We start from the raw sequence: 27,606 nt of genomic DNA, 5'->3' as shown, positions 1-27,606 counted from the left end.
TTAAGGCACATAAATTCATCATTTAAAAAAATCCTTTCAGCTTACATCATTAAACTGCATATAGATTTAATGATTTCCTCTCAGCCCTCGAAGACAATCTTGTAAAAACTAGGGCCAGTATACTTTCATTTAACACAGCACACCTACTCACATATAAGGCAGCAGGAAAGGATCAGCATTTCTCTGTTCATAGGCCAGTTAGTACAACGTTGTATTAATACTGACACATAAAGCATCTCCTTCCCCTAGACATTAAAAATCTTGTCCCAGATGATCCCATACTCCAGCAACTGCAGGTGAGATGTGTCAATCTAATTAAATCTTGTCAGCTCTTCATGTCCATAGCTACACTTTTGAAAACTTGGCACAAACAACTCACATTCTCATGGTGTTCATAGTATGAAAATAAGAGGCTGAGATTTAACCTAGAAAGTATGCCAAAAAGCTTCCATTAAGTATATTCTTCAAAAATAAGTTCAAAATCGGATCGCATCAAATCTTAAGTATAAAAGCCTTTGCTGAAAAAGTAACATGCAAAATTACTCAAAACCCTCTACGTTTTTGTTCTGCAGAAGAGTCTTAAATCCTTTGTCACGAGCTTAAATCAGAAACTACAGCAGGTAGGAGTGGAAACTGCATGCAGGAAGAACAACTGTTTTTTAATTTTTAGTAGACCAATGGTACTGTACACAGAAGGAATGAGGAGGAAGGGTTCCTTTTCTGAAAATAGCTAGGATTATGCTGGGGGGCCTGACCTGGGTAATGAGTACCAGCTGCCTACCTTCACTGGTAGCTGCATTCTTCTGGGCTTTGGTGGGCGTGTGATCTGTACTTGAACTCACGTCGGATGAGATGCTTGAGCTGCCTTTGCCTGCAAAGGGAGAAAGAGGTGGAGAGGGTGGGAAGGAGAGAGAGAACAAACGTGAGTATCAACAGCGAAATAGAAAGACCTTCCATATCAGAACCTGGAACAACTCCAGGAGTTGTTCAGCTGCTTTAAACTTAGTTTAAAGCAGCTGATGTTCATTTTGTACACACTGGGGTAGGAGTTAACTGCATTATAACTTATAACATGTGCATCTTTAAGTGTACTAAGGCTCCAATCAGCCTCCTGTGTCACAGGAGCTCTCACTACATATTTGCTAAGCTCCGTTGTAAATTAAAAGTTTGTGATTAACAACATTAGGAGAACTTTCATTATCAGTTTTCTCATTCAAATACCTCTAGCACAGATCAGGACAAACAGACACTGACCCTCATCAGCACGAAGGGTTAAATACAAAATGTGTTAAATGAGTTTAGATTTCTGTTTTATGTGTTCACATCATGTATTCGAGTCACTTGGTCACATGAAAATGAAAGCGAGGTATCTGCTGTTTCCACCTACACCATTTTAAAACTAACTTCTACAGTTGCTGTTCTTCACCTTTGATTTTTCAACTGTAAATCAGAACCAATGGATGTTTCTTCTCTTATTTTCTTTCTCAAGACTTTTTCCTGCATTTCCTACATCAGTGCCCTCAGACATATTTTTGGGGTGTTAAACCAGGTATAAGTTACCTACAGAAGAAATCCAAATACAAAGAAAAAATTAACTCAAATAGATACCACAGAAGAGCAGAGGAGCTAAAACAGAGTTGTCTCTTTGTTTACCTGTGAGAATCTAAGAATGAGTCATTTCTCTTTCCCTTCACTCACCCTACTCAATCTCAGTAACTACTAACAGGGGATAGACTCTGCTCTGCAGCAGGAACCAGACCAACCACCCAATCAGCAATACGCGAGATAATTCTAGAGAGAGGAAAGGTAATGAATACTGTTACATTTCAAGAAGTTATCTATCCCCACAAACACTGCATCAGTGAAGCCTTTAAGAGTTATGTTAGTTTTTGGACCAAAATTAGGCTGTATGCAGAAAGCTAGCTGACACCATGTTTCTGTCACTTGAATAAACCTATAATCACAGGAATGTTAGCAAGAGACTTTTCTGATCTGTTATTTCAATCAAGCATTCCTTGGGGTTCTGGGCTACAGTATGCCTGGTTTTCATAACATTTAGATGTAAGGAGGAGGTCTGCTTTTTAAAGGTGCCACAATAGAACAACGATTTAAGTTTTAATGGGAAACGACTGGAGAATGTGCAAACGTAGGTTGCTTCACAAGCAAGGTACTGCCACTTAATCCGTCAGCCAGCCCTAGAGAATCATTCTCCACATAAAGTTGCTTAAGTTAACATGCTCAGATTTGAGAGATGATTGTGAAGTGAAAGGATATTAAAAAGGCCAGAAGGAAGTAAAAAATAAATGGCTAAGGCTAGTAGTTGGGTGGGGTGAAAAGAAAAAAAAGTATATTTTCAGTGATTCACTAACTGCTTTTTACATTCCTTTAAAAAGTTAAGCAAACCCAAGAAGCAGTGCCTCTAGAATATCACTTCAATTGCGCTCAAGCTGTGACAAGAGTTGGAGTAATGGACTGTGGTCTTTATAGAAATGACTGCCCCAAAATAGCTCTCTGCCTAAGGCAACTAGGGTTGTGGTAGAAGAAGCACAGATGAGAAAAGAGAAGGATAAATGTAAAATGCTCTTTCCCAGGAAGAGGCCAGAGAACTTGGAACACTGGCAATAGCTGATAATCAAATCATTAACGACAAGAAAGGTATTTAGATGGTATCACCACTACCAGCGATTCCTCAGGTACCAAGCACTGCAACTGCAGAGGCAGAGAACAGATTAATAAAAAGAAAAACAAAACAAAAACACAACCCCCAACACACACAAAGAGACCGACTGGAAAAAAATTATTTCCTCAAAGCAAATAAACAGGATTTCCTCTAAAAAATAAAAAAATCTTTTTTGGGGAAAAGGAAGTCAGTGATACCAAACAACAGCAGAGTTGCTAGCTGGTCATCTGTGGCATAGGTTGTTTCCACAAAGTGAATGCTTCCTGTGGCTAGGTACCTCCCCATTAACAACAATAATATTTCTATTTACACCACATACAAGCAAGCCTCCAAGAGCACAACAGAAATATTTTACCCACTGTAGAGTGCTGATTTGCAGTACATCCGATAGCAACATATTATTTACAATTGCACACTTCCATAGAAACTGTGAAATGCCAGATATAAGTTTAAATATTTACCATTGAAATCTACTTGAACTTTAAAACATTTTAACTCCTTGTGAGAAGTTAAAACTAGAAATTAAGAAAGAAAGAATCCATAGTGGTTACTGCTTTGGTTGGATACCAGTTCTTCCTGCAATTATACTTTTAATATTTTATGATAGTGTTAGAGTCTTCTCTTACTGTATACAGCCCCAAAACAAGCCTTCTTCCTCACTGTCTACTCTGACACTCTCCATTCAGATGGGGGGGAAGCAGGAGATATGTTCTAGTAAGTTTTCAATGTGTTTTAAATAGACTAGCAGACACTACATCTATTCTTTTAGTGCAAAACAAAACCATTCACTTGTAATAGGCTAGATTTGGCTACTGCAGACTCATGTACACATGCAAGAACTAACATGTAAGAGCATCTAAGGATTCTCCAAACAACCTTGGTTTGATAATAGGAGAGAGTGCACCCTCAGCAAGTTCCCAGATGATACAAAACATGGAGGAACGGTTGATACACCAAGAGATTGCTGCCATTCAGAAGGACCTCATCAGGCTGGGAAAAATGGTCTGACAAGAACCTCAGAAATTTAGTTCAACAGAAGGAAATGCCAAGTCCTGCATCTGGGGAGGAATAAGCCCATGTACCAATGCATGCTGAGGACTGACCAGCTGCAAAGTGTCTTGACAGAGAAAGACCTGGCAATCCAGGTGGACACCAAGTTGAACGTGAGCCAGCGATGGCCCCTTTTGACAGAGAACACCAACAGCACCGTGGGTTGTGTTACGAGGAATGTAGCCAGCAGGTTGAGGGAGGCGATCCTTCCCTACCTCTGCTCAGCACTGGTGAGACACATAGATCATAGAATATCTCGAGTTGGAAGGGACCCATAAGGATCATCAAGTCCAACTCCTTGCTCCTCACAGGACATCTGGAACACTGGGCCCAGTTCTGGGCTCCCTAGTACAGGACAGGTAGGGACATACTGAAGAGATTCCAGAGAAGGGCCATGAAGATGAAGGGACTGGAGCATCTCTCCTAAGAGGAAAGGCTGAGAGCTGGGACTGTTCAGCCTGGAGAAAAGAAGGCTCGGAGGGATCTTACCAATGTATATAAATACCTGAAGGAAGGGTGTGAAGAAGAGGGAGCCAGGCTCTTTTCAGTGGTGCCTAGCAACAGGACAAGAGGCAATGGGCACAAATCAAAATATAAGAAATTACATTTAAACATAAGCTTTGTTTACTTATTTATTTATTTTACTGTGATGATGGTCAAACACTGGAACAGGTTGCACTGAGAAGCTATGGAATCTCCATCCTTGGAGATACTCAAAACCCAGATGGACATGGACATGAGCAGCCTGTTTTAGTTGACCCTGCTTTGAGCACTGAGGTTGGACCAGAGGTCCCTTTGTATTATACAATCCAGAGGTCCCTTCCCACTTCAACAAATCCGTAATTTTATAATTCAGGTACCTCTGTGAGGACAGCGTTTTGTAGACCAGTAAGCTGTGTTAATCATCCCATGATTTCAGCGTTTCTATGAAAAATTCATCATACAAATGCCTTTCCAACTGACTACACCAGTTTTTACCACACCTTCATTTTTTACCTTTAATAGTAGCAACTTAATAGTAAAGTACTAGATCTTACTACACAACTCACTACAAAGTTATATATCCAACAAATATACATCCAAAATAGCTGCAAAAATAGCTTCCAAAGATGTTGCCTTTTTTTCCTTAGCTTATCTTAATCGAGCTCTTAAAGAAAGAGCTGCAGGCAGCTGCACTAGTAATAACAGCAAAAGTAGTAGCCACCTTCCATGATCCTTAACACACACTAAGTTAAACACCCAAAACTAAACAGACATGAAAGAAAGTAGGCCTATCATCCAGGGTTCATTCTCTGCAAACCACATCAAGAAAGGTCTGTATCAATAGGGAACATTTTAATAAAAATTTTTTAAGCAGAAGTTCCATGTTAGAGGAGACACCAACTAGTCCTCAAGTCAGAAAACACCTAACTCAATAGAGAAGCCTTTTGCCATGCCATATTTTGTGCCCCCACACTACTTTCAGGAAGCGTGTTGCAAGGCAAAGGAAAGAGGCAAATTATGATTTAGTATATGGGACTGGTGCTGTCAAACATTCAGCAAGTGGCATGAATTCCCAGGTGTCTCTCACTCACCTGAGCTCATGAGAGGCAGGGTTCTTCTGCAGTGCTTTTCTTAGGGCATTATCTGCCTGATATGCCATCTAAATTCAAAGACTGCTGATTTCCGTAATGCTATAGGAAAACTTGATGTGTAGCATAACACTGGTCTTCAGAGATCAGTTCATCTCTCCAATTTAAAAAGTGCACTGAGAAAGTCATAGCAAGTAAATATAACCTGACAGGGGTTCTAACACAATGACAACTAGAAGTATCAAACAGAGGGCAATATTGCAAAGACTACAGAAGTAATGACTGTATTTGATCCTCTGCTTAAACAAATTAAAAGTCTGCCAAATGTTTCCCTAGCATGACTTGCGATTGTCTAGAGTTTCCTTCATACATTCAACAGTTTTTTATTTCGAAGCCAGAAGTTGCAATCCAAAAGAAAGCAAACTGCACTATGGCAGTAGGTAGATATGGTGGAAGAAAGCAATTTCCCTACAACACAACATAATTCACACCAGGAGTGAAGGTAGCATGGACTTTGCCACACCTGCAAAGAATCACACAGCTACACAGTTGCAATTCAAATCATGTCTCTGACCTGCTTCTGAAGAAGCAAGAATATAGATTTTTTTTTTTTCCATATACTAGTGCCAAAGCCTTACAATAGTCATAGGAACAAGATTCCAGCCATCTAACCCAGTATGCTATTTCCTACACATTTTATTTTGATCCTGCTGGAAAGAAAATTAGAATAAGGCAAGCCTGTAACAGATACTTCCCCTGAACACTGTCTCTGCCTCCAGCTCTTTGTAGCCCAAGGAATTTTTTTAGTTATAGATGTCTTTGTACTCAGTAGCCCTATAGCCCTATTAAATCTACCTGGTCTCTTTTTGAGTCATGACTATTAAAATAACGTGTTCCATTTTGTTTTTATCACAGATGGCTATACTGACTAAAACATTAGGTTTGCTTGTCTTATAAAAGTGTTTGCATCTTCAGTTTTGCTATCAGAACAGAATAAATACCTATACTAATAAAAGAGATGCTATGGATTATCCAATGAAACATTATTAGAAGGTTGTGCGCGGAAACAGGTGGTCTTACTCTGTATTTCAATATTGCTGGAAAAAAAAAGCAATAGCTTTTCCCAGCTGCTTGTATAAATAGCCATAATCTTTTTTTCAAAAGCACACTGATTAGAGCAGTATTTCTCCAAACACCTCTATCAATGTATTTCAGGCTGTCAAAAACTTGCAGGACAGAAGTAAGACTAAACACACACAAGGCATCTTAGCCAAATAGCAGCTTTTGATAAACACTGGAAAGGAAACAGCATGAACTGGTGAAAAGCAAACTTTGGATTCTGCCAGTCACACTCATTGCTGAAAAGTGTCAAAGACATCACAAGTCAGTCAGGACAGAAGCAATGCAATTTAAACTTTCCCGGGAAAGTACAGTCTATAACTGTCCAAGACTGAAAAACCGTTTTCAGAAGCACATATACAAAGCCTGTCCTATTACTGGCAGTGTTTCTAAACTGTTTGACTGTCACCTCTCCTGTTGCATTTTGGTTTTTTCCTCATTGTTACTGCACATCCAGCCAGCATAAACAGAGGCTGCTTGAATTATGTGATGCAAGTCATAAGGTACACGAGGCTCGCTGACCTGTGTGATAGATGAAGGTGTGTCCTGTCCTATGTGATAGATGAAGGTGTGTCCTGTCCCTTTCACTCTGCTCTGGAATAGTTTTACTAGGTTTTTTTGCAGCACATTTGCTCTTGGATTCTGATGTATGGGCATTTTTGTGCTGTATTTTACACGCCCTTCTAAGATCTCATAGAAGCAGGCTGACTTCTTATATGCCGCCCTGGAAAATTTCAGCAATATTACACCTGACATCAAGTTTTAATCCAATGACACCTGCCTTCAGCAGGCAGTGACAGTTACCTCAGGAGTTAAATGGACAGTAGGGCCAAATCCACTGTTTGCCACGCTGAAGTGAAACATTAGACAAAATGCCAAAACAGAAAAACAAAACATAATAATTCAGAAAAAAGGGCAAAAAGCAGTAAAGTCCAGAATAGCAAGAGCCATTAATCTTTTTAATTGTCCAAAAGCATTATATTGCAATGACTTTAATGTAAAGAAGCCTGAAAAATTTTTACTTAAGCCATCAATTCTTATACAAATTACATTAGTCAAATTCAACTTCTCAACATGAAACAGCATATGCATATGGCTTTTCTACCAGATGATCATTCCTTTCTTTTTTATATCTTCAGACAAGATTTTTTTAATCAAATTTATGCCAATTACATCAAGAAGAGATCCAGAAAAAAATCCAATCCAAACCTCAAAGCATTAGAGATCATGCAAGAGGAAAGAAAAAGAAAAAAAAAAATCTCTTTTCCTTCTCCTGTTTCCACGACACACATTATGCTGGTCCAAATCTCCAAAACCTCAAACGTATCTCTTTACAGTCTGCACCTCCAGAGACAGCAGACTCCTAGTATGTTTCTAAGTATCCCCATGGAAATCAGCAGCCCACTACGATACTTAGGCTTTGAAGATATATGGCATCCTTCAGAGATGCAATATATCAATTCATTTATCCAAGTAAAAGCAAAGTTGGACTACACACTTTGGGCAATCAATCATTCTCCTTGGACTTTACATTTCTACCAATGGAAATTATATGTCATAAAACTGGTTTCCATTTATTAACTCTTAACTGCTGAGCAAACTACCACTGATTTAACACTGAAGCTACCTACCTAGTGTTGTCGCTCATTGTACTGCTTTCAGGATAGATTATATGTTAATTTACAAATCCACGTTGTCCTTCTGCCCTAGAATCTTAAGAGTAAGGTTCTCAAGTGATATCCCTCCCCCCCAATCAAATTAAAACATGTGCCAACATAACACACACACGGGCTACAAATTTCATTCCACCCAACATTTGTCAGGATGTGATAAAACAAACAGTAATCTGCACAAACTCCAACCCTGAGGAAAGGAAATAAGCTGAATGTTTCACAGGAAGCACAATGAAGATTGAAGAGCTTGCAGATATGTGGTAGCACTGGCACTTTGGGACAATATTTCTTAAAAGTTTTAAGAATGCAATCTCTACAAGAATTTTTACATTATTTTTTATTTTTAAATCGTAACTCCAACTTCCAGGATCGCTTAATTTGGCAGTGAAATTTGGCATAACTTAGCTATGAAACAGTATACTAGTTCTACAGCATTTCTGTAAGTTTTAAGCTAAATTTCAACTCAGGCCACATAGGCCAGTTTGACCTTCATTGTTGTTCTTCCAGTCACTGCCTTCCTCACCTTTTCAAGTACCACAGCATGCTACAAAATCTCCTGCAAATACTAACAGAACATAACTAGTGTACTAAAGTATTCCTTGTAGGAAGTCAGTCACCTTACTCATTTTTAGTATCTTTTAGGAATTTGTACTGGGTGCAGGTGCCCAGGTACTGGCAGCAGCAGCAGCACTGGGGGGCTGCAGGGGCGGCCCCCGTGAGGAGCGGCCGGGGCTGCCCCGTGCCGGACACAGCCGGTTCCAGCCGGCTCCAAGGGCCCCACCGCAGGGCACGGCTGAGCCCCTCAGCCACGGGCAGGCACCTCGGAGTAGCAAGGCCTTGAGCTACAGCCTTTTAGTATCGCCTTTTTTAATCAGTTGCAACAAGATTCAACAAGTCACTCACAAAGCAAAGCTGTAATACCAAGGGCAATAAGGATTGATTTAACTCCGATGTAAGTACAACTGTGGAAGTTCTGCGGCTAGACAGACACAATGGTTTATCCACTATACTGTGAAATACTTTGAATACTTGATTGAATTTTTCAGAACTGTTTAGCAGAATGGTGTTTATTGCTAGCAAGACAAGCCTATTCAGAAAGGTTGGATTAAAAATGTAAAACTTAAATAAGACTCTTCGTATAGGCCCAGATTCTACTTGCTGTGCTGTGCTGGAAGCAGATTTGATGTATTGGGTTGGTAGTTGTGACATCCTTAACTCACATCTTGGTGCCAAATAGCTTACTATGATTTCAGAATGGGTAACGATTTTATTTAATGAAGTTTTCAAGTGGACTCTCCGAATTTAATGATTAAAAAGGGGCAGGGCGCATATTTTAGTTTTCTCAAGTAATCTGTCCCACTCCTGTACCTTTGCCTCCCCCATGTAACAGTTGATAATACTGATCCCTTTTCTAGAGAATTTCAACGCTCACTGATGAGGCTTGTTAACCAAGAGCTGCTAAATGGGACTACTGAAGTCACCATCATTTTTGAAGATAGTACATCTCAGCTTATAAAAGCATTTCACAATACAGAGTGATGAACAGCACATACCACTGCTGAGTTTATAAAGAAGTAATAATGTGTTATAAACTAGTCTGGTACAAGGCCTCTCTTTGAAGCTTATTAAGCAGCTTGCATGCCAGAAGGCAATGCTAATTTGCAGCCAAAATTTGCACCCACTCCAAGCATTAAGCTCTCCATTTCAAACACTGGTAAAAGCCCATGAACAATTTAGTCTAGGAGGTAAATATTATTTAAGTAATGCTGCCTGAGAAGGAAAGAATGCAAGTAACGTTTCTTACTTGATCTCAAAGTGAGAAAACAAGATGAGAAATCTCTAACATCCTCTTTTTATTACTTAACAGGACTAGCATGTCTCATGGCTGAGTCTTAAAATACTACCTTTCACTGAAACGGCTTAACCTGTACTCCAAAAGCGGTTCCTACTCTGTAGCCCTTCTACTTTGCCACAGAAACAGGAAAATAAAACTTTGGTCTTCCTACCAATCACAGAATTTTCTTAGAAACTGTTACATTCATTCAATATTGGGCTTTTCATTACAAATTGTCTTCCAATCACCAACATGTTTTAAGAAGGGTATTTACTCAAGATATGCTGTTTTAAAGTTTAGTTAGAAAAAATGCTTCCTTAGTATATGCTACCTAACCTTAACTCTACTACTTTAATCCAACAGCCGAAAATAATTATTAAACCAACACAAGAAATTAATAAACACAATTGAGTCAGAACAAAACAAAATCCTTTTTTTGGCTTTATACTATCTTCGAGAATGTCACTTCATTGCCAGGTTCTCCACTAATGGCTGCTTCAAATTTGTTTTTCCCCCAACTCCATTGTAATGTAAACAAAATTCTAATCCTTTATTTTCAGAAAAGGCAATGGCTCTTCAGTTCAATACAAACAAAAACTGGTAGAGACTTCATTTGCACATTACCACATGAGACGTGCCAGTAGGTGGAGGTAGCCTGAGAGGATAAACTCCAGTATAGGTTCTGAAGTGGCTGCAGAACCTACCGTTGCACTGGAACGCATCAGGCATTAGGTATAGGTCTGAATTTTGTTAGATAGTAACATACTGTTCAGAAGTCCAAAACCACCAAATATACGTTTGTCTTCCACGATAGTACTATTAACACTTAAAATCTCTATTTAGATTTTCACAATCAGCTAGTCCCAGCATTTGAACACAAAAGATTAATATTAAACTTGCCCTATCAATTTCACTTAAAGCACAAAAGTTACGATATTCTCAATGATAATTTTCATCCATTTATTAGAGCTGCATCCAATGCATGCACTAAAATACAAAGTGCCTATTACTGCTGTATGAACAGGCACACTATGTTCACAGTCAAAAGTAGTTGTGAATGGTCTGGTATCAAGGCCCAGCTATCCTGCTTACAGCTTATAAGAGATCATCGATCTCGCAGATGGAGTTTTAATCAGCACTTAAAGATGTAACTACAGGGCATGCAGAACCTTTTCTTGGATACAGTGTTTAGTCCCCAGTCATGCCTCATCCCTCCATCCAAACGGAAGTCTAAAAGCAAAGTTACCCACTCAGTCTGGCTGCGCAACTCCACTTGCTCATCTGTGAGGAGGATCCAAAGCAAGTCTTGGTCCCAACACACTTCCCAGCTCTCAACCCATTTTCAGTAGCTGGCTTTTACTTATTCTACTGAAATCTTACTACACATTACTCTTTGTTAGCTTCTCCAGACCTTTCCCTGGTTGGCTAAGCTTTCCCCAGTCCCTGCTCTTAGCCTCCCTTGTGGAGCTGGTTCTTAGCATGACTAGTTTGCAGAACACCATTTGGGAAAGGTTGACAAGTGAAAGCAAATTCTCCCAACTTACTAAAACAAGCTCAGCAGCAACACAGAGCATGAAGGCAATTGGTTTGACATGGGTCAAGCTTGACTGAAGTCTAGATTTTTATAGAATTCTTTCCACCCAAATAGGAGCTTCTGCACATGCTTAAGTCAGGTAATAGATCTCCAAAGCCTCTCCCATGGTATCAGGATTCCCACAGGCTACTTTTGATGCTATTATCTGAAATCTAACAAAGGTTGGGTCCCACGCTGAAAATATTCACGCAGAAGTTTCCACTAAAGGTGTCTTACTTTCCTGGTTTGATACTAAATTGGGACAACAAGGTATAGCATAGATTGCAGATCCAATTAAAAAAAATAATTCCTTTTTCCTCTTAGTCCTTAGCTGGATCATCAAACTAAACAGATTCTTCCTATAACTGCATGACTGCTAAACCAGGTACAGCAGAAGCAGAAGGAATCCACAGCTGGAGGTGGCTGCTGCGGCAGTGCTGGGGTCGGGTCTCTTTTGGCATAGTACATAGTAACACCACAATAACTAACCTCACAATAGCCCCCCATATTTTCAGTTGGAATGTTGACAGCTGGTTAAGTCAGAGTTGACAGTAAAGAGGTGAGGAAGTGAAATACCTTTATCAAGACGGAGTACAAAGTATCCTGGTATGAATGTATGCTGTGAAAAGCAATGCGAAAGTCTTTCACGTGACAATACAGATCTGAAAGCCTAAGATGACTTTTCTAAGTAAAGAAGAACAAAGGAATCTGACCGCTAAGGAAGAACAGACAAGGATCACTTTACTCCTTTAGATAAGCACAGTCACTTCCAGCTTTTCTTCACTGATGGGTACAGGGAGGGGGAGAGGGGGAGAGGGGGAAAGGGGGAAAGGGAAGTGGCTGACTCAAGGATGCAAGTAAAAGGAGACTGAAAAATTGTAATCCCACAAAAACTAAATAAAACAATTTGTTAAAGGCATACAGTGATACGAAGTGGTATCTTAAAGGCAATTAAAAGGAGATAGTCTGCACACTTAAGAAATATGTCTATATTTTTTCTATTGACCATCAAGTTTGGCAAAGTTACAAGCCACGTACTAGCAGATTCAGAAACCAAACTCATCAGCACACATAAGCAAATTAAAACCAATTAAGAGTATGAAAGAAGCCGTGCTTACAAAAGAAAATTGAATCAAACTAAGGCTTCACACTGTACATTTGACAATCAATTTTTAATTTCACAGAATTCAGAGAAAAATTACGAAGAAATCTAAAGAAGCTCTAATGTTGCACTAACCACAGATGTCTGGCAACGTTAGCAAGCAAAATTAAAAAAACCCAAAACCAAAAAAAACCAGTACCTGCCTGATTTTTTTTTTTTTAAACACAGTTTTAACAGATCATTTTACTATAACAGAAATAATTCCATTATTCCTATTGAAAACTCTCTGTAGTTCCAATTGCATAACTTAATCATCTTCTGGTCTTAGCTCCGTACAGAGATTCTGCACGCTACAATTTGCTGCTGCAGTCACTGCCTGAACACTGGGAATAAATGCTTATCCAAAACAACACAGAGGCTCATCTATCCCCAGAACATGAGCAGGATAGTAATTCGCCACAGAAATAATGTGGCTTTCAGTGCCAATTCAGCATTTTTGTTTCTTCTGCAGCATTATCTATATTTCAGCTGTCTTCTGCATAAACCTTCCTTTCAGAGAACATGGAAACATGGCATGGAAACTCTCAGGAGAATTAAATATAAATGCATCAGCCACAGGACACTAGAATTTCCTCATCTATTTTAAGCATAGCGTACTCCAAGGTATCCCAACAGACTAGCAACAAAAAGACAAAGGACGCTTTTTAGCCTGCCCTACAACCTTCACCAGAGCACTGTTATTTATAACCCATACAGGTAATCAGTGGGAGAAGGACACGTTAAGGCAAAAATGAAGGTAGCTAATATCTAGCTTGCTGATTAATCAGTAATTAATTTTGAAATTTTTTCATTCTCACTATTCAGTAGTATGTGTGCCACTGGTATAAAGATCGTTTGGTTCTAGTTTGAGGATAAAAAAAATCCCTTCTGAAGTATATCTGTGAAGCTCAGATTGAACTGAGTAATTCTGAAAGAATTTCGGAATGGCACTGCTTTCAAAAGTGTTTTATCCAACATCTTTGTGAAAAGGCATGCTTCAGTCCTTTTTCTTTCCTGCAGTACAGACAAGAAATAATTCTGTTCTTAGGTATGATAAATCATACTTGTAGTATTTAGTATTAGCACCTCATTAGGGGGGAAAAAAAATATATTGAAACTAGGGTACATCTGCAGCAGGAGTAAAGAGAACAGAAATGACAGGACAGCCTCTAATAGCCAGAGCCAAGATAAACAGCTGGAAGAAAGGTAAGGACAGCAACTCTGCTTAACCTTAGTTTAGCACGGCCAGAGCAGCTCACACAGTTCAACTTTAACCAGCCTAGACTTCCTGCATTTAATACAAAACCAGAAAAGATAATGAGAACTAGATTAGGTCTGTAAAATCACAAGAGCCTGTGGCAAAAGGCGTAGAATTGCCAGGACACTGGAAGCCAAAGGGGTTAGCCACATTTATATACAGTGGGTGTGTTTGTGACCATGACACATGACAATCCAAACAATCTCTAGCTCAGGATGTTCTTGTCCGGATGGTTTCTGGGAACCAAAAGGCACACCAGGAGAAAGTTACTACCGTTATGGCCTGGAAGGCACTGTCAGCCCGCCCGCCCCCCTCCCCTTGGGCTTCCCCCCACCCGCCCACAGCCCAGGACCCCATTTCAAACCCCCTGGGCCATCAGTCCCTCCCCCAGGATGCCACAGCAGGGCAGGTCTCCAGCTCTCTACTGCCCTGCTCTGTGCCACACCGATTCTTGCAATGTTCATTTATTAATGCTAAGTTTCTTCCTCTGACCCAGCTCATCACCTGTACAGAAGGGGGGACAGAGGAAGACATGATGCTTGCATTGACATCCTGTGATTTGACACCAGATCTTCACCACACTTCCTGCAATGTCATGTGAGCACCCTGAAACACTATGGGTAACCTCAGTAAATCATCTCTGCTTCTTGACCCCACTTTAATACATATGTTTTAATTAAGCAGTACTGGTAAAAACTAACAAAAGTCACACCAAAGAAATATGAAAAAAATATTCTCTGAGATGATCCAACAAAAAACATTATTAAGCTTTGTAATAACTGAGGGAGTTGTTAAAAGTTCAGAGAGGGCATATAAAGTGGTACAATTGCTTATGGCAATGTAACAGCAATGAGGACAGAAGAAACAGTTCATTATCTCAAAAAAACGCTGTCAAGAATGGAAGGGTTGGTAACACGGGAATGAAACTAGAAATCCAAATGGGGCTGTCAACTGGTCTGAGGCTAATGGAAAACACAGACCAGACTCTGTGGTCAACAGGCTAAGGTCCAAACGCACTATCTGCAAGCTCCTTCTAGTTCTCTCCTTGCATAAACTTCCACTCAATTATTCATTTTAATGTTTTTTGCATCATTCTGAAACTGACTACACTACCTATGTAGTGCAATGAAGGCAGATGGCCCAACTGGCTCTATTCAAGGGTTAGCACCTTATTCTTTGTGACTTTGAAAGATATGACCTGATGAACCAAATGAAATTAAACAGATTCCAGAACAGCAGCCCTTATGGCAGACCTGTTAGGCCAGAGTATTCAAGCCTAAGTGAATACTTTTGTCATTGAACAAAATACAATTCAACTTTTTCCAGTTCTTTCGGTCTCTCTGGCTAGCTTCATTTTGCTGAAAGCAGTCATCACTGCTAACTCACTTCTGTGAGAACTATTCCAACTCCTTGACCACGATCTGTCTGACAAGAAACATTATCAATGAGACTTTCAAGCATGGAGTAGAGATGTCTGACAATTTATCCATTTGGGATGTATTTTGCATCTTCCTGCATTTGCTCCAACCTGTCTGATGATTTCTAGCAACTAAGTTTAACAAAATTTACAATCATGTTAGTAAGTTTTAGCTAGCAGACAGAGCAAGTCTGGACTTATGCAAAAGTAGAGCATGGAGCAGAGAAGTTATGTCCTGGGAATTGACGACAGTCGTGCATTGCCTCCCACTCCCTCCTTTTTTAAAAAATCTTGTCTAGTGCCATTTGGCACCTTTCATACCTAAGCACTTCCTTAACTAGTAAGCATCTACTTTTGTAGTTGTAGGCAATAGTAAGCCGCATTTAATTTCCAGGGAAGCATATAGTTTACATGAGCCAGAGGGAAACACCTGCATCTCTCTGGTCTTAGTATGCCCATGGCTGCATATCAGATCAAAACATAGCTGATGTCAAAGAGACACAGGTGCAGGAAGCTTGCTCCAGTGTTCATTTCCACAATATCCTTTTAAAAGGACAGCTTATCCTTTGCTAACTACACTTAGGAGAGCTGCTAACTGCTCATATGATTTTTTTTTTTCTAACATATGTTTTAACTAAATGCCACTATAAAATTACAGTTTGAGAAATGCTGCATGCTGTGCCAAGAACCTGACTTACTCCTCTTAAAATTTAGTCTTCAGAAACCATCTGTACTGTGACAACAAGGAGCAGTACTGCTTGTCCAACCTGGTTAGAAGTCTTGCTAATTTATCTCATTCTCCACCATGCTATTCAGTGCTACATTCAGTGAAAACTGAGCTAAAACCACTGCTCTAACACAGAGAGGGCTTTCAGAAGCTTTCAAGATACTTTTCTATCAGTTCATTAGTACATAGTGCAAAATATAATTGAATTGAAATGCAAAAATAATTCCACGTATCAGGGAATAATTGCCAATGTGATATGTATTAATACTGGAACACAAGCACCCATTTACTGAAGCTGACTTCTCCAAAAGTAAACAACATACTGAAGCAGCAATTTTTCACTTAAACAATATCCGAGTATTTCCTCGGGTACTCCTTACCTTCATTAAAGAAAATCTAAGGCTAACATTTTTCTAAACATATGTACAAGCCCTACAGCAGCAGGAAGGCCATCACAGCCCTACACTAGCCTGGAACAATCAAGCCCACTAACTGTCCAGGGAGCACACTGAGTACCCAGACCAGGTCCCAATGCAGCAGCAGCAGCCTGTGCTACTATTACCTTCCCTTCAGCTATTGCCTCACCTGCACCGGTGGTAAGCAATACTTGCAAACACAAATGGAGCAGATCACATTCTTGCAAAGTATGTGCCTCAGTGCAAAAATCTGCTACGTTAGCTCAAGCCAGCTCCAGCAGCATTTTAAATCAAACAGGCTGGTTTCTCCACTTGAGCCAATAATTGCATGTTCATCTTAAATGCATTACCAGAGGACCTGAGAGAAGGCAAGAATACTTAAAATCATCCACACCTGTTTTTTCATTGTCTGCTGCTTCTTTTGACAAAGGCAATTATAAGCTGTATTAGATGTTACTTGCTCAAAACATAAGCAGTGACAGTCTGTAGAGGAAGGCAGGGGAAGTGAAGAATACAAGAGAAACTTATGCCTATGTCAGAAAACAAGTAGGAATACATGTAAAAAGTTGGGTAGCAGAGGTGAGGCGATATAAACAGTATTTTCTAAAAAAAGAAAAACACACACAAACCTGTGCTTCCAGTGTGGAACAGATGTTTGTACTAATGGAATGATCATACTGCACCTCTGAAATAAATCAAAATCTACCAAAAGGAAGTCACCGTAGGAAAATAACTGAGAAGAGTTTTAGACAGTATCACCACCACTGTTTCTTTTCTAGAAAAATTCCCTCTGCAACTGTTTTACTAGGTACAGCACACAAGGTATCAGCATGGCAATAGTAATTCATAGTTAAACCAAAGAATAAATGCTATTTGAACATCCATGCTGACTTGAAAACTCAGCGAGGGACTTTATTTCTGTATATAAATGCACAGCTGCAGATGCATACAATCAAGAAGAAATGTAATAGCGTTTCCATTTTTAAGATCACTTCAGAAACAGAAGTCATACAACGCAACAACTGCACCAGTATTACTGCTTTGAAAGTCATGATTTGAATTTCAGATGTCAGTGAACATCTCACAGCAAGCTTTCTCACTGGTTACTTCTTAAGGTGCGATGTTCCTTGACCTTTTCCTTTGTTATACTGCACGCTTTTTGTTGAAGTGAAAAACAGTCTAATTTGAGCCACAGTAGTAAAATCCAGCTTCAGAAAGCATCACCATAAAACCTGAAGCTGTAGAGACAGGCATCTATTAATGACAAACATCTTTGGTAAATAAGTTTACTCACTGCGTTAAACCATGACACTCAAATGACCGAATACATCTTTAATATCTAAAGCATTTTAAAACATACACAACTATTGAAGATCCTTTGCCAAAGTGGTTTTGGCACACAAAAGAAGAGATGGATACTGAGCATGCATCCACTGGACTGGGTCAGACAGAAAGGTCGATCCATCTCCGAGCTCTGGCTGACAATACCAGACAGCAGACGCCTTTTTGGCACAGTTATCATATCTGACTCCGAAGAAAAGCACATCTCTCAGAAAGGATTACTGTCACGCCCTTGTCATTTTCTCTTACCTTAAAGCCACGTAACAACTATTAGTAAATACCTGTTTGAAAAGGAACCTTTTTTGAGGAATCCATTATGTAAAGCTCCATCTGTCACCAGGGTGACCTTTCACTATGTAAAACTATCCCTATTTCAGAGGGATAAATCTCAGCCTCAGCTTTCATTACCCCACTCCACTGGCTTACGATAGTGCAGACTAACCTTCTGTAGGCATTTTGGCAGTCTCCCTTTCCAAAATAGGCACCACTGATAAAAAACATCTTACGGCAAGAAATCACATTGCTTGCACTGTTCATTTTAAAAGTCAACACAATGAAAACTATCTCCAGGCACTACCTCAGACAAGGGAGGTACGACTGGTTGATTCAGACTCATTCATGGTTTACTGAACCCATTCTGCCTGTTGGTCCACTGAAACAAACCAACCAAATGGCTCTTTCTTCACAGCCTTCAATTCCAGCTACTCCCTAGCGACATCCACAGGCACTTTCCCAAAGTGCCCTTTAAGCTCATGAAACCTCTGCAAAGCTTCCTCCCGCTTTGAGTCTCTCAGCTGAAGTTGTCTGTGACTTAAGCTGTCTGCCAGTAGGTAGGCAAATATCTATCAAGCCAACTAGTATTAAATACTATTTGTTTGCTTAAATCTGTCTTTCTATATCCATCTGACTCATTGAACACACAAGACAACAAGCTCTGGAGGACTAGAATTTTATTCTGTTACTGCGGTCCGGCAGCATGGACCAACCAACCCAACCAACATTTAAATTCTGGAAGAGCCCAGGGAAAGCTTTTTCTCTTTTTGCTGGCAAGGGAAAGCAGTTAATCTTCTAATTTTCACTGAAAAGAGCAACAGAGAATAAAAGCTTCTCTGCAAGTTGATCAAGTACCCACCACAGTGGGTGAAACAAACTGCCAAGTGACATATAACAGGATCCCTGCAAAGGAATGCAGGGTCATGATACACACTATCTTCCACAATGATTTATTCCTTTAAAAAAGTTGTAAAAATCAGGGGATAAAGTAGGTGGTCATGTCACTCTCTTCATCTAACAAGTCTGCACTGATACAGTGCACTGAACTAGACAGACTTTCATGACAGCGTTGTCAAAATCCACAAAAGTATTGGTAACTGATGGATGACTGAGCTGTGTGCTTGCAAATGGCTACTTGCTACTTCTCCTGCACAGGCGGGAAGAAAAGATTCAGTTCACTGAAAACTTTACAAAACTGCAGATGAGCTTGTTTACTCCCCATCTGTTCACTCCCTTTCGGTCTCTGTTCAAACTGGAAGAACACCCTCCGGAGAGCACTATCCCCAGGGTACATCAGGTTTCTCATCAACACTGACTGCTCAGTCAGAGTTTGCCTATGGAGAATGTTATAGTTACACCATGCTGGAATTTGGCAACAGTCCTGGCATTTAATTAAAACAGCCATTTTTTGAAGCAAAGCCTTCAGTAGGGCAAAGAGACACAGAGGCCTGATGATGTGCCTCATAACAGCTCTTTCCCTATGGCCCAGTACTGACTGTGAGCAGTCCTGTTCTGCAAGGAATGTAACATTCCAGACCACTGGGTGCCTGAAATCAGGCTAGAGGGGGTGGTCTATACCCAGGAGTACAAGAGCCACTCACATTTTCCAAGAACAGTGAAAACAGTAGTTGACTGACTTCAGGCAAATGAAAGCTGTACAGCCAGTATTAGGAAAAGATGGTCTGGGTCCTTCCCAATTACCTTCTCCTGTGAGAAAAGGTCCACAGAGTAGCCTTGCCACCACATTTCTCTAGACACTTACAAATGTAAGGGCCAACAGGAAGATAACAAAATAGCAAGCATGACTGTCAGAATTTTTTAGGCATTTTTAACTAGAAAGTGACTTTTTCCCCAGGTTACAGAGAAAGGCCAGCACCACTGTAGCGGTTTAAAGACCTTTTGCTTTAACATAGAATCCCTACTCCTGCTGCCAGGTCTGGAAGATAACTTTAAAACTTCGTTCCTGTGATCAAGCATTACAATTTCTAGTTTCAGCCTTTTTTTCCCCATGACTGATTTTTATCCCTCTGACCATTTGTAGAGGAACCAAGGAAGACTCCCCAGAAGCACACACAGAGTAAGCACATCCACCCAGAACATCTGTTCTACCTCTGGGAGACAAGACCCGTTTCTAGTTTCACAGTCCTGAACATAACAGTCTTAAAGGAAGTCTACATGGAAGGTAGAGTTCCCACTTTCTCCAAGCACTCCAACAGCTATTTCCTAGAGATGTTCTGGTTTAAATCAACATTGCCAATCTGGCCCTCTAAATAGGATCTTTTACACAGATTCTAGTATTCTTTTATCAAAAATACTTTCCCTGATGTACAGTAGCCTTTCCCGTGCCTCCAGCTATACACCATGCCATGCTGACAATCCATGGCCAGTTTAGACTCAAGCAATATCCTCTTGATCCCTCTTCTTAGCTGCCTCCAATCAGTGAGGTGCCCACTAAAAATTTTAGTGTAATGGTCTCCTCCCTGCACTACTCAGCATTTTGCACCACTGAGGTCATGCCACATCTACTTTTCCACTCCACAAAGTTCTTTCACTGCAGTATGGTATAGTCCTTTTGCAGCAGGGATGTTTCCCATCGTTATTCACAAATTGCTGGATGTCATCTAGTTCAAAGTCAGTAATGAAAATGTTAGTCAAGACAGGTCTCTGAAGGAACAGCACTAATAACACCTCCATTGTGATAACTCCCTCTTGAAAACAACTTATTATACTCTTCACATCAGCCAAGCTTTTGTCCACTCAAAGACAAGTCTCATTTCAATCCTTATTTTTTTCCCCAACAGGAAGCTGTATCAGAGGATTTAATTAAATCTACACAGGCAAGGCTAATGCAGTAGATGTAAGCAATTTTCTTACATTTCAAGTAGGAAAAACCCACCTTTGCCAAGATAGCATCTCTTGTCTGAGTTCACATTTAACTTTTGTGCTTGACCTCTCACTTTCAAAAATGCACAGAATTGGAGAAGATGAAAATCAGGCCAACTACCTGAATCAATTATTTCCCATTGAGTACTCAAATCATCACCACCCGCTCCCCAACCTGAGTGACTACCAGAAAACTGCTGCTGTACAGTTTTTTCTTTGCAGTTGTTACTCTATAGTAGAGAGATCTTTGGCTGTCTACAACAGAGGATTACCACCCCAGGCAGGAGGGCATTCTGAAAGAGGGCTGAAGGGTTACACAGACAAACTGTGTGAATTTTGTTTCCTTAAGCCCTTGAAAGGCCTGTGACAGGCAGAATCTGCACAGGCTGGCCTAGCTACTTGAGAAAATCTGGACTACAATGGCAGTAGCACTTGCACGCTCAGAGGCTAATGCCTCATCTCAGGAGACAGGTTTGCAAGGACTACTGGTGGTAGGGGAAGAAGAGATGAGGCAGCAAAGAGCTGCAGTGACCCTGCAGGTACTGGCCAGTAGAAAAGACACTGTCCTTTGGAAGACGCACTCCCTTTCTGAAGCATTAAACATAAACAACCTAAGGCAGAGCTTCCTTTCATTAAGGAACTAAAACTGATGTAGGTTTGGTTTTGATATAGTTTTCTTTCTGTCAAGATGAATTTTAGTATAGAAGTTTGAGAATATAACCCAGCAGCATCATGTTCAACATAAGGACAACCATTACCACAAGCATTACAAAAACCTTACAGCTTCCTATCTCTGAACTGTCAATCATTAAACTTTCTTTGATGGCATTTGGAGAGAAAAGGAAAAGTAAGACACCAAATATGTGACAGATCCATTCAAAGGTCTCCTCTCCCTTTACCAGTCTTCTTTCAACCCAATTAAAAAAAGTGTAACAGTTTCCATCAAGAACACAAGGTCAAGTGAAGACTCATAGGGCTGATTTATGGTCAAACCCCATAAAAATGAACTTGAATTTCTAAGTCAACTAAGATTCATACTTGCACATGTGAAAATTGAAAGCTAAGCACCCACAAAAACAAACAAAAAACCCCAACAACAGAAAACCCACAAACAAACTAATAACAGGAATAATACCTACAGCTAAAAAAATTGAAATGCTCTGAAAGTCAAGCTACTTGCTTTAAGTCTAACCCATGTTTTTCAAGAATACCTGATCTTGGTATACAAACACTGTAGTGCTCCAAATGTATGTAAAACTTTGTATGTTTGGCCATGAGAACCCATTAAATTGAGCAGTTTCCAAACAAGGTACCTTACAGGGAAGATGTGAGGTTGGACTGTCTTTACAAGCACATTGCATGTTCAAATGAAAATTTATGGGAATTGGGAACCTTTTAAAAGTTTCTCAGCTGTGTACAATAGCTGCAGTATGGTATTATAAGTTGTTCTCATGCTAAGATTGGATTTCTACAGGACCCAGTAGCAAACACTAAATTTCAAATTTAATCCCATATGACATACCAGATTTTAAGTTGTATGCACAGTCATTTCAACTCTTCAGAGACAGACATTTTTTTAAAAAATGGAGGCTAAAATTCTCCACAAAAATCCAACTACCTAAAGGCTGTCAAAATTCATATGATTGCAATGATTTAACAACATAATTAAAAAGACCTTGAAAGCTGGTATGCGTTGTGAATGCAATTTCTACTGTCAAGATTAATAACAGCAGATTATTTTTCTCCACCTGTTTGAAACCAATACTAACTGTATTTCCTGGTCTTGGCTATGACTGGGCCAGTAATTTCCATTCTACCTAAGCAAGAGGCAATGGGAGTCCTGATGACCTCAAGCAAACACCTGTTTCTGTACACCCACATTTTAGATGAGGCTTCTGGAATGTGTTTCCACCAAAGACCACTAGTAACTTGCTACGTCTGGGTAGTGCGAAGTACTGTGGCAGGCAGGCAAGACAGACCACAGCTGAATTAAAACAGAGAAACACATTTGCTTATGCAAAAACTTACGCCATTTAGGGCCAACAAGGTAGAGGTGTCAGATCTCATCTCAGAAAGTTCCTCCTCTCAATCTCCTTTCATCAAAAAAGTATGTAACTACATATGTACTGGTAAGTGATACGCATTGGTTGGGTACCTCACACTATACCTATATTCTTTTGATTACTACTTACATTTGAGTCAGAATTCTTAAAAGAAACATTGAAAGTTCTAACCACGATCTGACTTCATAATGGGTTACAGTATATGCTTAGTGTCAGGCATTCCCCAGCCGGTTTCCAAACTCACTCAGAAGCAGTCACAACGGCTCTTTGCATTTTATTGTCAAATTTTATTTTTAATGTAAAGAATCTTTATGCTTATTTTTCTTTCATGTCAAAGGTTCCAATAGTTTCATTAAAGGATAGCAATTTTTAACCAGACCTTTCTAACCCATAACAGGATTATTATATGCCACTTATTGTGAGAATTAGTATTACAAACACTTCACAGTCCACATATCCTTTAGGAGCTCTGCAACACAATGCCCATTAAAAGCTACACAAGGACACCTGTGCAGAAGTGGAAACTGTTGCAATGAACACTAAGTGTTCCCCGTAACTGTTCTGACTGCCTAGCAGACCTCCTTCTGAAAAATGTACTTATGAACTAGAGCTCTCTGTCATATCTGTAAATACTGGGGTCCATGCAGTTACCCATATCACCATCCTGATCTTCAGGCAAAACCATATTAAAAAGAGAGAGGCAACCATGATTACTAGCCAATCTTTGATGTGTTGGTCAATTGTGCAACTGAATAAGCAAATCCCTGGGAACAACAACAACTTATTATCAGGGCTTAACACAGACTGCTGTTAGCTCAAATAGTAGAGGTCTTAAACAGCCTAGACAGGCTGCTTAAGATTCTGGATCCTGTGCCTGCTGCAGATGATTTGAACAAGAACACGAACAGAAACAGAAGACTCATGATAAAAGCAATCCTCAACACATGGACTTACTAACTGAAGGCATAACTAAGCAGAAAACAAAAAGAATTTATAAGTTTTGCTGTTAAAAAACAAGCAAAGTATTTCCCTTTATTTTCTCATGGCAGGAAGTCTGAATGCCTGCTTGGAAAAATTTCTGAAGACCCAGCCACACTGGGAGCACACTGTTATATCTACTTATGCTGTCATTTTCCACATGTTTCTTAAAGATTTTTGATTTGTGTATGAAACGAGAACCACATCTTACTACTACATTTTTGGAACTTATCTTGACAATTCCCATAGTGGTTTTAATAAAACCTTCTTTTAATTTTATTTTTTAAATGAGTCAATCAATGACTGGTAAATCATGCAAACACTTTCGCTTTTAATAAAGACCTGACATTTAACTAAGAGTTAGTTGGATTGCTTCTGTATTTCCAGAATTACATGATCAACAGTATACCTAAAACTCAACACATGTAGATCAGAAAACTCCTCAGGCCTAAGTTTCCTCTCTGCTTACACTTCCGCAGAACAAGTTTCCCTGAAGTGGGTTTCCCCCCATTTGAATCACTTATTACAGCTGTTTGCTAATTTAAGATGTGAAGGGCCAGGGCATGCAGAACAATCAGTGTTTCCAGGTTCCAGCTGCTCTGTTTAACCCAGAGCATTAACACAGATTCCTCCATGTGGGAAGCAGAGCCATGTTGACATGCCTGTGAGTATCTGACATCCAGCTACCAGGAGCTGTTACTGCCAGGAGACACAAAACATGAACAAACAGGCCAGTAACAAGAATACTCTTCGGAGAAGAGCAGCAGATGCTGACAGTAAAGTACCTAAAATATTTAGAGTACTTAGCATTCTTCTTTTAAGAGTATAGTGCAGGAGAGAGCAATAGTCCTCATTAAGTCTAAAGAGAAATAAGACCTATAGAGTAAGTCAGAAAAAATTAAGCTATTACTACCAGACATCTGTTTAGATATGGAGCATCCCACCTTGTGATGGGAAAGAACCTCTCCAAAACACTTTTTAGTCCTGTATTGCAGGAAATGCTCGCCACACAAAAACCAGTATTCAGGGAAAGCAACCCTAAGCAGGATTAGATAATTACAAACAGAGAGACATGCAAGTTATGCAGCTTTGAGTCAGAGCTGTTATCAAGCTACAAAATCCGCTTTTTGCAAGATTCAGCCAATAATCACAGATAGTAAATGTGTCCATTTGCCTGTCTTCTATCCTTACCAAGGAGTAAACATAGACCCCGCAATCCTATTAAACCCCTGGAACAGCTTCAAGTCCATAAAGGAATTCTGCACAAGTTATTTGAAATTCACAGGCCAGATCAACTTTAGAAACTTTTGCTGAAGAAGCTACGTCCATTAGCAACAGCATTTCTTCCCATGCAAAGCTTCTACATGGATGAGGATCTCAGTTTAGACAATGATACCAGCAATAAATGGTTTGTCCAGTGGCGCTTTACCTGATCTGAGGAAACCATTATAGACTACCTTTGGAAATGCCCTTTTCCCCGTATAAGCCAAACTAAAACTAAGAGGGCTTAGAGCTATACCTAGCTGGAAGATTAGCTCTCACTATGTGTTCACCCTCAGTTTTAAAAAGGTAGTCTCATTGTTCCGAAGTAGAGACTTCCAGAAGAACAAGCATACCTTCTGCATGCAAACAGAGGCTTAGACTTGCAGACAGAGTCACTCTCGGTGAATGCTGTCCCAGTCAGACCCATCAAGTCCAAGCCAGGGCTTGGAGCTACAGCAGTCCCATGTGATATGAGCAAAGTATTTGAGAAAAAGCTATTTCAGGGTAAGATGAACTCAAGCAACGATACGCTTCAAAGCTTTTACTGTAAAAATGTTTTATAAAACCCATCCCTTATTGAGAGCTATTGAAAACAGATGAACAATAAAAATGCTTATGCAGAAAAAATATAAAGCTTGGAAAGAGGCAGCTTTATTTCTTATGGACCATAAATCCAATAGTTAGGGATGTACTATACATGTGACAAAATTGATTTTCCAGAGCCCTAGAACGGTCCTTCATAGTTCAATGCAAATTCATGAAGCTTCAATTAATTTTGTCATCTTGAGAGGATTAATTCACACAACTAGGTTAATACATTGTCACACAACAAGGTTGCACTTTTGGAGTAGAGCTAGAAAAGCAGCATTATACAGCAAGGAAAAAAAACAGACTCACCTTCTCTAATGAAATTTCTCATATTGCTGCTGCTCTGGGGCTCAACCACAAGGTGTCAGAAACAAACATTTTCAGATAACTGTAGCGATGCATGATCACAATTTGCAGGATTTAATTTCTAAACACAAAACACGACTGCAGCTTTTCATTTCTACTGACTACTGTAGTCAGTAGAATTGTAGTATTTCAAATAAGGAGCAGTGAAGACCTAACAAGAAAAGCACACCCACATATCTCTCATTCCTGCTTCAGGTATCAGTCATATCCCTAAAAAAAAAAATCTAGCTTACAGGTTCTGTCAAATAACTCTTCATGTGATTCCATTAAACTATTCTTTCTTCGGGATTCACTAAGAGTTACTGTGGAGGACAGGATACCAGGCTATAAGGATCTTGTTTCAGCCAGCACGTGTATTTCAGGCTCTGTGCAAAGGTACCTCCAGGAATGTCTTTAGAGAGAGCAATCTTGCCTATACAACCCTTTTCTCCCAATTCCTACTTCTGCCACTGTTGATAGCTGCCATTAAGATTTTAATTTAAATCATGAATCGTTGGACACACACAGAGTCACTAGGCAAACCCTGAGCTCAGCCTTGAGAGATGAGCATCACCTGCACAGTCAATACACAACATTTCTTAGGATAAGAGCAAAGAATTAGTATGAAACTCCATGACAGAAATACAACAGCACAACACGCAGAGTCTCTCCCTGATGGAAACCGATACAAAAAAGTACTGCTCTGAAGGACAAACACTCAGACACCCACATGTTACAGAGGAAGGCAAGTAGTCCCACAGCAGCACACTCTCACAGGTCAAGTACATGTTTTGGGTTAGCAGAAAGCACGCCAATGAATCCCAAGGAATCAATCACCATTTGAGGTTAGTATCAACCAAAAATAAAGACGTTCAAGTCTAAATAGCATTTTTTACATCACGCGTGCAAACGACATTTTAAGATAAAAGTGCTACTTTGCTACAAATGAGGCATAAAGTACTTTGCAACAATTTATTTCATTGTCATTAAACATTCAAAGAAGCAGCAACTCTAGTCTGTTTACTATGGCCAAATGCCCAGATTTAATTTTATATTTGGGTTTTTTATGCGTCTGTTTAACCTAAAAATTGAACAATTTAGGCTGCAAGAAAACAGAAGGCAGAAAACGCGAACAACTTTGCCTTGAGACAAGGGGACTTGCAAACCTGGCAGATCATTTATCCTTACAGCAATGTAGGTGAAGTTTTGCCAAGATTAGAGATTCCCAATTAGTTGAGGCAGTACAGGATCGTCCAGATTTTACGTTACATTCCTCACACAGACAGACTATCTGTCCTTAGCATCCTCCACTACCATCTGCAACTCTAACTGGCAAAAGGAAATCAAGACCATTTATTCAACTAAGTAAGAGTGGAAGAAAATCCTGCCTACAAACTTGCCTGCAGCTCTGGT

The 27,606-nt window shown here is 39.8% G+C and overlaps 1 protein-coding gene across 3 annotated transcripts in view; it reads right to left on the bottom strand.

Moving 5' to 3' along the window:
• Positions 1-27,606, bottom strand: part of FBXL7 (F-box and leucine rich repeat protein 7) — a 195,001-nt gene that overhangs the window by 147,721 nt on the left and 19,674 nt on the right. For 2 of the 3 annotated variants that reach the window (XM_076330365.1, XM_076330364.1), the window contains exon 1: positions 782-851. Coding sequence is in view for 1 of the 3 variants with exons in the window: in XM_076330363.1 (XP_076186478.1) it covers positions 782-871 (90 nt within the window). In the remaining 2 variants the exon portion in view is untranslated. Of the gene's footprint in view, positions 1-781; positions 872-27,606 lie in introns of those variants that run through there. The other variant, XM_076330363.1, reaches the window with a different exon arrangement.

This window comes from Aptenodytes patagonicus, chromosome 2 (genome assembly GCF_965638725.1).
Source record: "Aptenodytes patagonicus chromosome 2, bAptPat1.pri.cur, whole genome shotgun sequence".
Lineage (NCBI taxonomy): Eukaryota > Metazoa > Chordata > Aves > Sphenisciformes > Spheniscidae > Aptenodytes > Aptenodytes patagonicus.
This window is presented reverse-complemented; position numbering and strand designations above follow the sequence as displayed.